General features: G+C 58.7%; 1 protein-coding gene across 1 annotated transcript in view; it reads left to right on the top strand.

Annotated features, from left to right (window-relative positions):
* KCNK5 (potassium two pore domain channel subfamily K member 5) overlaps positions 1–12,306 on the top strand; it is a gene marked incomplete at both ends in the record, with an annotated part of 33,073 nt that overhangs the window by 18,649 nt on the left and 2,118 nt on the right. Inside the window, 3 exons of the mRNA XM_081093924.1 lie at positions 9,791–9,902; positions 11,072–11,238; positions 11,542–11,710. Coding sequence (XP_080950050.1) covers positions 9,791–9,902; positions 11,072–11,238; positions 11,542–11,710 — 448 coding nt within the window. The remainder of the gene's footprint in view (positions 1–9,790; positions 9,903–11,071; positions 11,239–11,541; positions 11,711–12,306) is intronic.

Raw genomic sequence — 12,306 nt, 5'->3', positions numbered from 1 at the left:
TGTGAGTCCGGGGGTAGAGGAGCTGCAGGTGGAAGAAGGATGTCCCTCTTGTCACTTAAGTGTCTGGACATGCCACCTGCCCTGAGTCCTTTACAACAGCGGTCGCCAACCTTTCGGACCTCACGGATCACCAGCCCGCGACCACTGCCTCAGAAGATGACACGGGGTGGATTTGAGACCAGAGCTCGAGAGGGTCACCTGGTGTGTGTTTGGGCCGGAGGGGCTCCTTCCGGCTCCCAGGGCCAACTCGGGCAGCGGTGTGGTGGGAGGTCCCCTGGGCGTGCGTCCCCCTCCCCCCCCCCCCCCCACACACACAGAAGTCCAATCTCAGCAGCTGAGCCCTCCCGGTGCTGAGAATGCCTCCCTGGCTCCCATCCTGAGTTCACCACCCCCCTCCCCCGCCTCGCTGTTTGCTTTAGCCAAGCCTGCAGCCTCCCAGGTCAGCCAGTCCTGAGAAGCTAGCTCTCCACTCTCACGGGAGGGGCGCCCAGCTGCCAGGGGGTTACCGTCCCAGCATGAGAACAATGGGGGGCAGGGTCACCTCCTTTGTTTTCATTGTCCCTCCTGCGTGAGGACAGGGCTCCTGGGCCTGAGAAAGTCGGAAGCCCGAGGTTTCTGCTGGTCCCTGTGAGTGTGAGACCTGCCAGGGCCTCTGGGCTCTGCGAAGGCTGCTGAGAGATGGCCCCGGAGGGCGGGCGAGGGGAAGCCCAGAGGTGGACGGGAGGATGGACAGTCGGGCGTCCGTGGCCTGCGTGCTGACTCCAGGCTTGGGCCTTCCCCCTAACAAGGAAGGTGGCGGTTTGGGTCTCGGACAGCGGGTCTGAAGTGGGCTGCGTACAGGATCAGAGGCCCCTGCAGCAGGACCCAGGCATGCCTGTTCCCCAGGCTCCCCCAGTGGCTCGAGGTGCAGTCCAGGTTAAGAAGCAGTGGGGGTGACTGTCCCCCACGGTGTACATCGCGGGCTGGATGGTGTCCCACGCTCCCCTTTGCCTAATGAGGTGCCTGGGTTTCTGGGGTTGGGGGCAACAATTTATTTTCCCTTCTGTCTTCTAAAAACAGTACAAATATCCAAATATCCAGGTAGGAATTGGAGCAAATCTGAAAATTTAACAAAGTCCCCGTTGCAATAGCCAAGGTCTGTTCTCAGTGGAGACATGGTGCCCTTGCATGTTTCCTTGCCCCTGCCCCTGCTCCCCCAGATCCCAGTCCTTCCCCGGGAGAGACAGGCCCGGGGGAGCTGGGCCTGCTGCTGGCGCAGGTATCAGGGTGGCACCATTGGGCCCTCGCCAGTATCCTGCTCATAAACCGGGCCTGCCTCTGAGCCGCACCCTGGTCACCTGGGCCGAGGCGGAGGGCAGTGAATACCACGGATGCTTTCCCTTGTCCTGAAACCCTCCCGCCCCCAGGGAGAAGGAAGGCTGAGCCCAGCGCTCACACCTGTCATGCCCAACGCGCCCCCCCCCCCCCGCCCTAATGAAGGCAGCAGCTACAACCCAGAATTGCCTGTGGACCCTGTTAGGGCCCTGGGCCAGGTCAGCCACGTTATCAGCCTGAACTGAGCCACTGCCTCAAGTGTGGTGCCAGGCCTGTTTCCACATCTAAAGACAATCCCAGCACCCCTCCCTCACCCCCAGTTCGCCTGAAGGGAAAGCTCCCAAGCTCTGGAGGCTGAGTCAGTGGGAGAGATGGGGAGGGAGGGAGTGAAGAGCATTGAGGGCTTAGCTAATAGAGTTAAACTCTCTAATTTGTCCTGGTAATGAGCTAACAGGTGCTCATCCCCTCTGCAGGGCACTTTGATCTGCCAGCCTCCCCAGCAGATGGAGGGTGACTAGATGGGAATAACAGCTGTACCCACAGCTCCTCAGCTGCTCCCCCTTCAAAACTACAGGGTGTTGGGGGGAGTCCCAACACATAGGATCTGGGGTCCTGCCCCTCCGCCCTTTATCTTTCGGGAGCTCCTGGTGTAAAAGAATTTGAAAACCATTGTATCAAACAAGTCCAAACTGCACAGACTCGCCTGAAAAGTACTGTCTTGTTCAGACCTCCCCTAACCCACTCACGGCGGGACCTCCTCTTGGCCCCCTGCCCTGGGGGGGGGGAACGGGGGACTCCTTGTTAGAGACCAGATGGACAGACAGACAGACAGACAGACATGGGCACACACAGAGAGCCCTGCACAGAGCCTGGGGGTGGGGGTGGCACTGGCTGCCTTGTGAAGCTGAGGCAGCTGGTCAGGAAGTTGAGACAAGAGTTCGGAGAAGTGTCTGCGGTCCCCAGCCTCGGCCTCACGTGGCCCCCAGCCTGGGTCTCACGAGGAGAGCACCGTGGGGGAAGGCACCCGTGCATGGCCCTGCTCTGTGCAGCCGCCTGTCTCGCTTGGCTGTGCAGGAAACTGGCCGGGATGGCTCTGGGTGGCAGAGATCGGGGAGCTGGGCCTCCTGAGGGTGAGGAGGACACCCCGGGTGCCTCTGGGGAAAGCTTTTCCCCAGGTCGCTGACTCCGACCACCCGGTGCCTGGGTGTCCTCCTCGATGTTAGAGAAGTCACCCTGTCCCTGAGGAAGCAGGACAGTTTTCACTGCCAGACAGGGAAGGTTGGGAAGAGGTGGCGGGTGCCAGGAGGCGTGGGGACCGTGTCCTGTGCTCACTGGGCCTGTCCTCCAAGGGCAGGGAAGTCAACCCTTTGATTTGTCCTCGGGGACAGGCAGTCTCCCGGCTGGTCCCAGGGTCTGGTTTCCTGACACTCAATCGTAACTCTGAGTGCAGATACATTCACTCAGGGCTGGCGGCGTCTTAGGTGCTTCTCAAGTGTAGAGTATGTGTGGGTTTGGGCAGATGGAGAAACTGAGGCTGATAGGCTGCCGTGGCGCTAGCACTGAGAGACGACCCCCTCCCTCGCAGGGCCCCCTCCCCCCCCATTCACACTCTGGCCAGCCCACACTTCCATGAGCCTCTGTCTGGGCGAGGACGTGGGTCTGCCTTTACAGCAGAGCGGGGTTGCTCCCTTTCATGTTCCTTTTTCCAAGGGACAGGCCTCCCCCTCCTTCAGGAAGGACAGTCCCTCGGGTCACCCCAGGGACTCTCCCAACCCCTGGCCCCCAGGACCTTCAGCCCCCTGCCCTCCATCCTACAGCCTGGTGGCCAGCCCCAGCCCCCCCCCCCCCCCTGCATCCAGCCCCTGACCCTGCCACCCCCGCACCTGCTGGGGTCGGTCGCTCTTCCCATCTTCTTGCTGGATAAAGGCTTCCGCCTTGTAGCTGGTGAAATCAGTGAAAGCCCAACGGCAGCAATGATGCTGGGAAGCTGAGGGAAGGACCTGACAGGCCGGGCGAGTTCAGGCCAGAGAACATGCCCTCACTCATTCAAGTGAATCCACTCACTCATCTCACACATTTACTGAGCACCTACTCTGCCGGGCAGTATTCTAGGCTCTGGGAATACAGTAGTGGGAAAGCCGGTAACAGTCCTGCCCCTGTGGAGTTCACCTCCCAGGGGACGCTCCGTTCCTGTGGCTGCTTCCCTTGCCATTGCCCGGGAAGTTGTGTTCCAGAGACCTGGCTTCACTCCTTGTAGCTCGACGCCCCCGTCCCTACCCCACCCCCAGCCAGAGGAAGCACAGGGGTTACGGGCCGGACTGCCCAGCCCCCACCACTGAATAGCTGCTTACCCTTAACCCAGCAAGTTACTTAATTAGCCTCTGCCTCAGTTTCCTCGTCCGTGGATAGGGGTACAGTAGCTCCCCTCTTATCTGTGGTTTTTGCTTTTCTGTAGTTTTGCCCGCAGTGAACTGGGGTCCAAAAATATTACATGGAAAGTTCCAGAAATAAACAGTTCGTAAGTTTTAAGTTGCGTGGCATTCTGAGTAGGGTGATAAAAATCTCTGGTCATCTCACTCCATCTCCCCTCTCCCCAACACATGAATCATCCCTTTGTCCAGCGCGCACACGCACTGTATGAAACCCACCTGTTAGTCACTTAGTAAACATCTGTTACCAGATCCACTATCTTTCCTGCGAGGTGCTTCTGTCCCTTACCCTTATTTTACTTGACAATGGCCCCAAAGTGCAAGGGTAGTGATGCTGGCCTGTCAGCTCTTCCTTTAAGTCAGAAGTGTATGTGTAGGAAAGGCGCAGTATTTGTACGGTTTGGTGCTCTCCATGGTTTCTGGCATCCACCGGGGGTCCTGGAATGTATTCCCTTTGGATAAGGAGGATGCTGTAATGGTACCTACGTTATAGGGTTGTGAAGATTTCTGTGAGCTGAGTTAAAGTGCTTTCATTGGTGCCTGTCATACAATACGAGAGCACTTAACAGCTAGTATTCAATATTAACTGTTAATAATCTACGATAAGAGGATTAATAAGACATGCCCCACCCACCTCACAAGCTGGCTGGGAGAGCTAAGTGAGAGGAACCATGAAGGTTCTTCTTGGACCACCAAGCACCGTGCAGGTGGCAGTTAGCGCCATCGCACCGTCGAGCCAGAGGGACCGAGTGAGCTTGGATGGGCTGGATTAAGGATGACTGCAACCCGGATGGTGAAGGAAGGAAGGTTGGCTGGTGCAGACCCGGGGGAAGCTAGCATCCAGAGGGATCCAAAAGGCTGCCCGCATAGCAGGAAGGAGCTCCGATCCCTACGTGACGTAATGCCTGCCGCACGTGACGTAATGCCTGATGTACGTGACGTAATGCCTGCCGTAGCTGGCATCTGCCCGGGAGCTGGAGGCGGTGGGAGTAGCCCTGTGGGTATCACAGAGCCGCCACCCCCAAACAGGCTGCCACCCTTGCTTCGGGTTCCCCCACCCTGCCCGATGGCGGGAAGGCCCGCCCTCAGCCCCGCACCCTGTCTGAGGGTGGGCATCGTTTCCCAACCCCTGGATGTGCCTTCTGCAGAACTGCCCACTCGTCAGGATGACTCTCCAGGAAGAGGAGCCGTGGCAGGGCTTCTGCATGGGAAACCCCGGGTCCCTGGGGATGAGCAGCTGTCCGGGAACCCAGATTTCATGGACAGGAGAGCCCGGCGGGTGGGGCGAGGGAGCGGGCTGCCTGAAGCTGGGCTCCCGGCGGGCTGGCTGGGAGAGCTGAGCCCGCAGGAGTGGATGGACTGGTTTTAGGGCTGTTTTCTCAGCTGGTGCGAAGGGGTGGACATGTGCCCCAGCCACAGTGGCCACAGGAAGGGGGCCAGTGTGGGAAGTGGGTAGGGTGACAGCCGCTTGGACCCAGACAGGCAGGGTTCTCTCCTGACTTGGTCGCTTTGAGCATCCTGACCTCGCCTTGAATCCTCCATTGTAAAATGGAAAAAAATGATGGTTTCTTCCCAGCAGACGGCTTCTGTCCTCGCCGAACGAGCTAAAGGCTCGTGGAGTGCGTAGCATGACCCTGCTGCATCGTCAGCCCTCAGTAAATCACAGCTGCGCATTATGAGGGCGACAGAGGCAGCAGGGAGCTGGGCCCTGGCCGTGTGCGGGGTCTCCCTCGCCTCTCTCCAGGGTTCTGTGGAAAATGAAAACAGTGTCTGGTGTGAATCTGGGAGCCAAGTTAAAGAATACTGCGAGTGAGCAGGGCCACCTACCCCCGCGAGGGCTGTTTCCCTAACCCCGGGGCACAGGACACCGAGTTTAATTGGACGTCTAACTGGATGTTGGCCTGGCTGCCCACACCCGTCCCCTAACCCAGGGATGACCTCAGCCCGGGTCAGCCCCTCTGTTCTGGGAGCCCTCTTCCTCGGCCTGTGTGACCCTGACGGTAACCAGCACGGCATCCCGACCACAGCCGCAGGGAGCAGGCACCCCGAGTTCACACTGGGCCTCTGATCCCCTGGCCTAGCTTTCCGTGCCCCTCAAGCAATGCCTGTTGGGTTAGATACACATAAGCCCTGGGAGGGGTGTCACACAGCAGCACTAGCTTTCTGCTTCCCCCCAGCACTGAGACGGACCCCAGCTGATTCTCAGGCCAGCTGCTGGGGACTCTGGGCAGAGAGGAGGCACCACAAGGGGCACTGGGGAGCCTGGGGCAGACAGAGCAGTGAAGGGAGGGAGGCAGGAAATGTGCCGATTAGCAACCGTGTCTAGAACCTACTCCGTTTCTGCCGCTTGACCTCTCAGCCTCAGTTTCCCCACCTAACCCAGGAGGCACAAGGACTGCCACTGGATTATTCTGAGGGTCAGTGGTACTTTTAGCCCTGGGGGAGTGAGGCCCTTAGAATGCCCCCTGCCTGCCCCTCTCGGGGTGACCACGAGGGATAATAGAGGTCATGTGTCTGTGGCTCCCTGATAACCCAGGCCAGGGGCTGCGGCTGCGGCTGCGCCCCAGAGGCACCCTCCCCTCCCACGGGGTGAAGGCAGGAAGCCCGCTTTTCCGCCTCAAAGCTGCCAACCACAATGCCCTCTTTGGTTTCTTGTTTTGCCAGCTCTTATGGTTGATGTCTCCTTAGCACTTGCTATTCCTGAGTCACAGATCACCTTTGGCAAGCCGTTGTTTCTCAGTGGGCTCAGTGTCGGCGTGGGGGGGCATCGTGGGGGGGGTCCCTCTCTGGTCCCCGCTCAGTGCCAGCAGCAGCCCCACCATCACTCGTGCCTGACACAATGCTCCCCACAACCAGGCAGCATTTCTACACGCCTGCAGAGGGTGCCACACCCCCACCCCACCCCCCAATTGAGAACCCCTGTTCCTGCCACACCTCCAACATCCCTGACGTACGGTGCTCACCGTTGGTCTAAACACTTTCCGTTATCAGAAATGGACAACTGCCAAGGGCAGGCCATGCTGAGATGGCTGAAAAGCCACCCTGTTCCCTCTGGGACCTTGGCTCCTTGGCTGACAGGTTGGTTGGCATGTCGTGAAGTCACCCAGAGTGGAGCAGAGTGCCCCTGTGTGGCCTGGCCCTGCGCGAACAATGGCCCGTTTCCTCCCGGCCCTGGGTAGGCCGCGTGCTGCCGGCCTGAGATGCATGGGTGCTTCTTTCTGGCGGCCGCCCTCGCTTTTGCTGCTTTGTGCTCAGCTGAAACCCAAGGACTTTTCCCTTCAGACTCGTCTTTTCTAACCCAAAGTGTAAGATACGAAAAATTTAAAAGACAGTCGTGCCTTATCAGTTGTGGCCCAGTTTTCCAGTACGGATGATTTTGAGTCCCAAGCTATCATTGTGAAGTGTTAGCATCTTTTCCAGCCCAGCCTTGTCCCCAATTTTGCGTCCTTTGACGATTCGACTGGTGAGCGTCCCTGTCTTTCGTGTGCTGTTTGTGAAAATATTGACGGGGCCGGGCCTTTGGCCAGGTTGATAATGATCAATACTTCTTGAGGTTGTTTACCCGTCTTTCAACAGACCCAAATTAATCCCAGCTCTACCCTCCATTTCTCCGTCTTGTCCGCATGAATCTTTTAAACCCCCGTGTTCGGCTGCCTCGCTGAGTCTAGATTCCCTGCATTCCACCCAACTTCAAGGCCCCGCAGCCCTTTGGGGAGGGAGATGCACTTGGCCGAGCATGGCTGGTTCTTGGTGGCAACATGCCAGCGTCCAGTGCCACCCCTTCCTCTCTGAATGCCGAGCGTTCTGCCGTCGAGAAGTCTGCAGGGGTTCAGGTTGGCGCTTCCAGAACCCACCCTTCTTGTTTGTGTGAGAACAGGGGTGGCCGGTCCCCTGAAATCTCTTCTGTCCCCGAGATTCCGTGGCACTGCAGGCAGGTCGCTCTCTGGTCAGCGGTACAGTTCCCGCCTAAAGGTGTCCTTGTTTGCTCTTCTCATCCCCGGCCATTGGCTGTGCTCCACCCTCCCCACTCTGAGACGGAGGGCTGAGTGGTGCTGCTTTCTCTGCCATCTGCTTAGCATTAGGACACAGTCTCATTTCCAGGAACCCTTTTGGATGGGACTTCGTGTTTGTTTTTAGCTCTCCTGTTGGCCTGTTTGTATCAGAACGTCCCAATGCCTTCACCTGCACGTGGCCTGACCAGCGCGCGGAGGACAGGGCTGAGGGCAGCCTCTGCACTTGGCGGCCTGGAGAGAGGTGCTCTGGAGCCGCTCTGGAGCCGCCGGGAGGGCCAGGGCAGCGAGTGTGTGGTGTGTGGCCTGTCAGATGAGCCTGTCATCATGGAAAATTCTTGAGAATGTCTGCAGATTCGTTTATACGGGCGGCTGCTGCTCCTGCTGCTGCAGACTGCACTTCCTTCGGAACAACCTGCCCGCTCCCTTTCCCCCCGTACGTCACACGCTGCAGGTGGTTTCACGCCATGGTTTCCCTGTCTCTCTCCCGCTTCCGCCCCTTGCTCTGTCTCCCCTCATCCTAGGCTCTATTTTTATAGGGAATATGGCTGAGTTCCTGGTATCTGGACTGGATGGGCCACCCTGGGGCCCTCCTAGGGGGCAGAACTGACCCAGATTTGGAGCAAGGTCCGGCCCCGGGAGCTGCTTCTGGGGTCCAGGCCCTGTGGTTGGTAGGTTGGGTGAGCGGAGGCAGAACTGAAGGATGGGCTAGAGCAGCGGTCGCCAACCTTTCGGACCTCACGGACCACCGGTTGGCGACCACTGGGCTAGAGGCAGGTTGTGGTCCAGTGGAAACAGGTTTGGCAGCTATTGGTTTTGCTAGAACAGATAAGCCCTCTCTTGGGCCGCTCCCTGGACTTTCCCAGGTGGCCTTTCCCCGACTGCCCAGTTTCTGGGAGCTCGGTGGGGACTTACAGCATGATTTTGAGTCACCCTGACATGTATGCACCCGTTGATCTGTCCAGTCCCAGACACTGAAGTTGCTCAGCCCAGGGCTGAGATGAAGGAGTCCAGAGAAGGGGGATGAGGGGAGAGGATAGCGGGGAGAGGATAGGGTCCCGGGCACAGGGAGCAGGAGGCCTTGGCGGACAGATCCAGGGGGACCCTGAGTTTGACCTTCGCAGGTGTCCTGACAGATTGGGTGCGGGGTGTATAAGGGCCCCTCCCGGGCCAGCGCTGCAGTGAAACGTCTCTGTGGAGAGCTGGGTGGCAGAGGGTCCCCCTGTGCCTGCTGTAAGAGGCAGGACGGTCTCGCAAAGTGTGACCCCTGGACCAGCAGCATCAGCACCACCTGGGAACTGGTCAGAAATGCACATTTTTGGACCCCTTCCCAGACCCACTGGATCAGAGACCCCGGTGGGGCCCAGCCGCCCAGGTTGAACAAGCTGTCCAGGTGACTCTAGTGCCTGTGAGTTTGAGCAGCGCCGGCTCAGTGAGAGGAGGGACTTTGGAGCCAGTCTGCCTAGAGTCATACAGATGGTCCGCTACTGACGAGGGCTGGACTTACCGGTTTTTTGACTTTAGGATGGTGTGAAAGTGATAGGCATTCCATAGAAACTGTACTTCAAATTTTGAATGTTGAGCTTTTTCTGGGCCAGTGATATTTGCTGGAATGCTCTCGTGGTGCTGGGCAGCGGCAGCGAGCCCGGGCTCCTAGTCAGCCCCGCGAGCCAACAGCCAGCTCTCCACAGTGCACTGTGCGGCCAGTGTGTTCTAGATTCTGTGTTCTGAGCATGTGTCCGATGGGCTAGGCTAAGGGTGATGTTTGGTAGGTGGGGTGCATTAAATGCATCATCAGGCCTTTATTGGGACATAACCCCATCGTAAGTCGAGGAGCAACTGTACTTGACAGCTGTGTGACCCACTTAATCTCTCTGACCCTCTGTAAAGTGTTTCATCACCTATAAAATGGAGACGGTAATGCCACTTGTTATTGTGATGATGAATGAATGCTTATAAGGAATTGAATAAAGTGCAGCCACTTAAAAAGCGGTTGTTCGCCCGTCCTCCTTTGACCTCCATTGACTCTCTCTGTAGGTCGTATCTGATGCTGCAGGTGAGGGCGTGGCCATCACAGGGAACCAGACCTTCAACAACTGGAACTGGCCCAATGCAATGATCTTTGCAGCCACTGTCATCACTACCATCGGTAAGTGTCCGGGACCTTCGGGGTAACGCCAGCTCCACAGAACCTCGCAGGAACACAGTTCTGGTCAAGGTCAAGTCGGGCCATTCGCTGCCTGGCCTTTGGACACCTGTCCTGGGGATTTAGTGAATCCTTGGTGACTGGCCGTATCGGGGAGACTGTGGGGTGTCCTGACCTGGGCTCTTGGAGCAGAAAGACACAGGTGGCCTGGAAGCCAGAACCATGCAGGGGCCGAGCAGGCCCCCCACCGTACACGCCCAGCTGGGGGTCTGTTCTGGTTATGGGCCGGTGGCCACTCCAGAAGTTAGTGACTAAACACAGAGCATCTTATCTTCTGCCATTCTGTGGGCCGACTGGTTTCCACCGGCCGGCTCTTGCTTGAGGCCTCGCAGGCAGTGGCTGGCGCCGGAGTTGTCTGCAAACCTGGCCGGCAGACATTCGCCATATCTCCTGTCACTGTTTTATAGAGGTTGCTGGCTGTTGCTGGGGGGCCCCGCTGGGGATGAAGGCACGACGGTGTGGTCATCTCAGTGTGGGTTCCAGGAAGGAACATACCGAAGCGAGCATTTCAAGGGATCAAGGGGAGAAGCGGCAGTCTCTTAGACCTGCCAATGTCCCTGGTCAAGCAGGTCAATGAAGCCCAGAATCAGAGGGCGGGGCGGGTGGGGGGGGTGGTTAGACGCCAGCTCAACGCGAGCAGCAGGTTGCGTAAAAGGGCAGGAATGAAGAGTGTCCGTCTTAGGAGACCATCTGCCGCAGCGCCTCTGGGGTCGCTACCCAGAGAGGGTGTCTTTTTCTAGTTTGCACACAGCTCATTCAGACTAGGAGAAGGCTCGCTGAGGGTGGAGGCTCCGTCTGCCTTTAGGGAGCTCCCGGTCTGATGGCAGAGGCACAGCCCACGCCCTCGTAAGTGCTGTAAGTGGTCGTGGTTGTAGTGTGATCAAGGGGAATGCCATTTCCCAAGTATTGATATTAGGTCAAGAGCAAGTGATCTTGGAGAACAAGTTCCCTCGTGGTGTGTGTGTGTGTGAGAGAGAGAGAGAGGGAGAGAGAGAGGGAGAGAGAGAGGGGGGGGGGGGGGAGAGAGAGAGATGGAGGCGGGGCCACTCCGAGCCTGGGCCCATTACCCCCGCAATGGCTCTGTTCTTAGCTCCACTTCTTCTCTTCCTCAGGTTACGGCAACGTGGCCCCCAAGACCCCCGCGGGGCGCCTCTTCTGTGTCTTCTATGGTCTCTTCGGGGTGCCGCTCTGCCTGACGTGGATCAATGCCCTGGGCAAGTTCTTCGGGGGACGCGCGAAGCGGCTGGGCCAGTTCCTCACCAAGAGAGGCATGAGCCTGGTATGTCCCAGCCCCGGGTGCTGGGCAGAGAGGGGGGACCCTGGCAGGGGATGGGAGGGTGGCCAGGATCCAAGAATTGGACAGAGGTGTTAGACGGCAAGGGGGCAGTTTCGGAGCCCCTGCCCTCCTGGGTCGGGCTGGAACATTGCCCCTCCCCTCCTTTCCCGGCCGGTGAGCCTCCTCCCAGGCGTGGTGCCCCACTGGCCTCCCCGGTGGCCACTTCCCTGGCCCTCTGGGTGTCCCTGCTGGGACCACCCCCCATCACCATCGCTGTCTGACTGGGTCTCCCCGCCCCCTCACCAGCGGAAGGCGCAGATCACATGCACGGCCATCTTCATTGTGTGGGGCGTGCTGGTCCACCTGGTGATCCCGCCCTTCGTGTTCATGGTGACCGAGGAGTGGAACTACATCCAGGGCCTCTACTACTCCTTCATCACCATCTCCACCATCGGCTTCGGCGACTTCGTGGCTGGTGAGTCCCGCCCCGCCCACCCCTGCCTCTGCCTCCCCTCCCTCCCTCTCTGCTTCTCCGATCTCCATTCAGCTGACCTTCATGGGGAGCCCCGGTGGGCATTTGTGTCCAGGCCACTTCCTCCACCCAGTGGGGTCCTAGCCCTACCCTGCCAGTGGCAAGAGGCAAGCAAGGCTCGGAGTCATTGCAGGAGACGCCCACTGCCCTTTCCTGGGACGCGGCTTCCTCCTCTCCGCTCTCTGTGTTTAGCATCTGGTCTCTTCCCAGCAGGTTGGGCGCTGGGAAAGGCAAGTGCATGTCCATCTCCCAAGCTTAGGGGCACTCGGTATGGGTGGACCTTCCGCCTGCAGGTCTGTGCCTGTTGCCCAGGCCCCTCGCTGTCACAGCTGTCATCCTTCATAGGAACCGAGAGAGCGGTCCCAGGGGCTTGGCTCAGAGGCCCGAAACTTGCTCTCTCCACTGGCAGCTTAAACACAAGAGAGGCTTTCTCCCAGGCTGCTGGGGCCCGGGCACTCCCTCCCGCCCCTTCCTACATAATCCGGGCGGGAGATAAGGTTCTTTGGCCCCTTTGTCTGGCCACTCGGTCACTCTAGTAC

Source organism: Myotis nattereri, assembly GCF_964212035.1.
Source record: "Myotis nattereri genome assembly, chromosome: 6".
Lineage (NCBI taxonomy): Eukaryota > Metazoa > Chordata > Mammalia > Chiroptera > Vespertilionidae > Myotis > Myotis nattereri.
The sequence above is the reverse complement of the archived record's forward strand: the minus strand, read 5'-3'. Positions and strand labels throughout refer to the sequence as shown.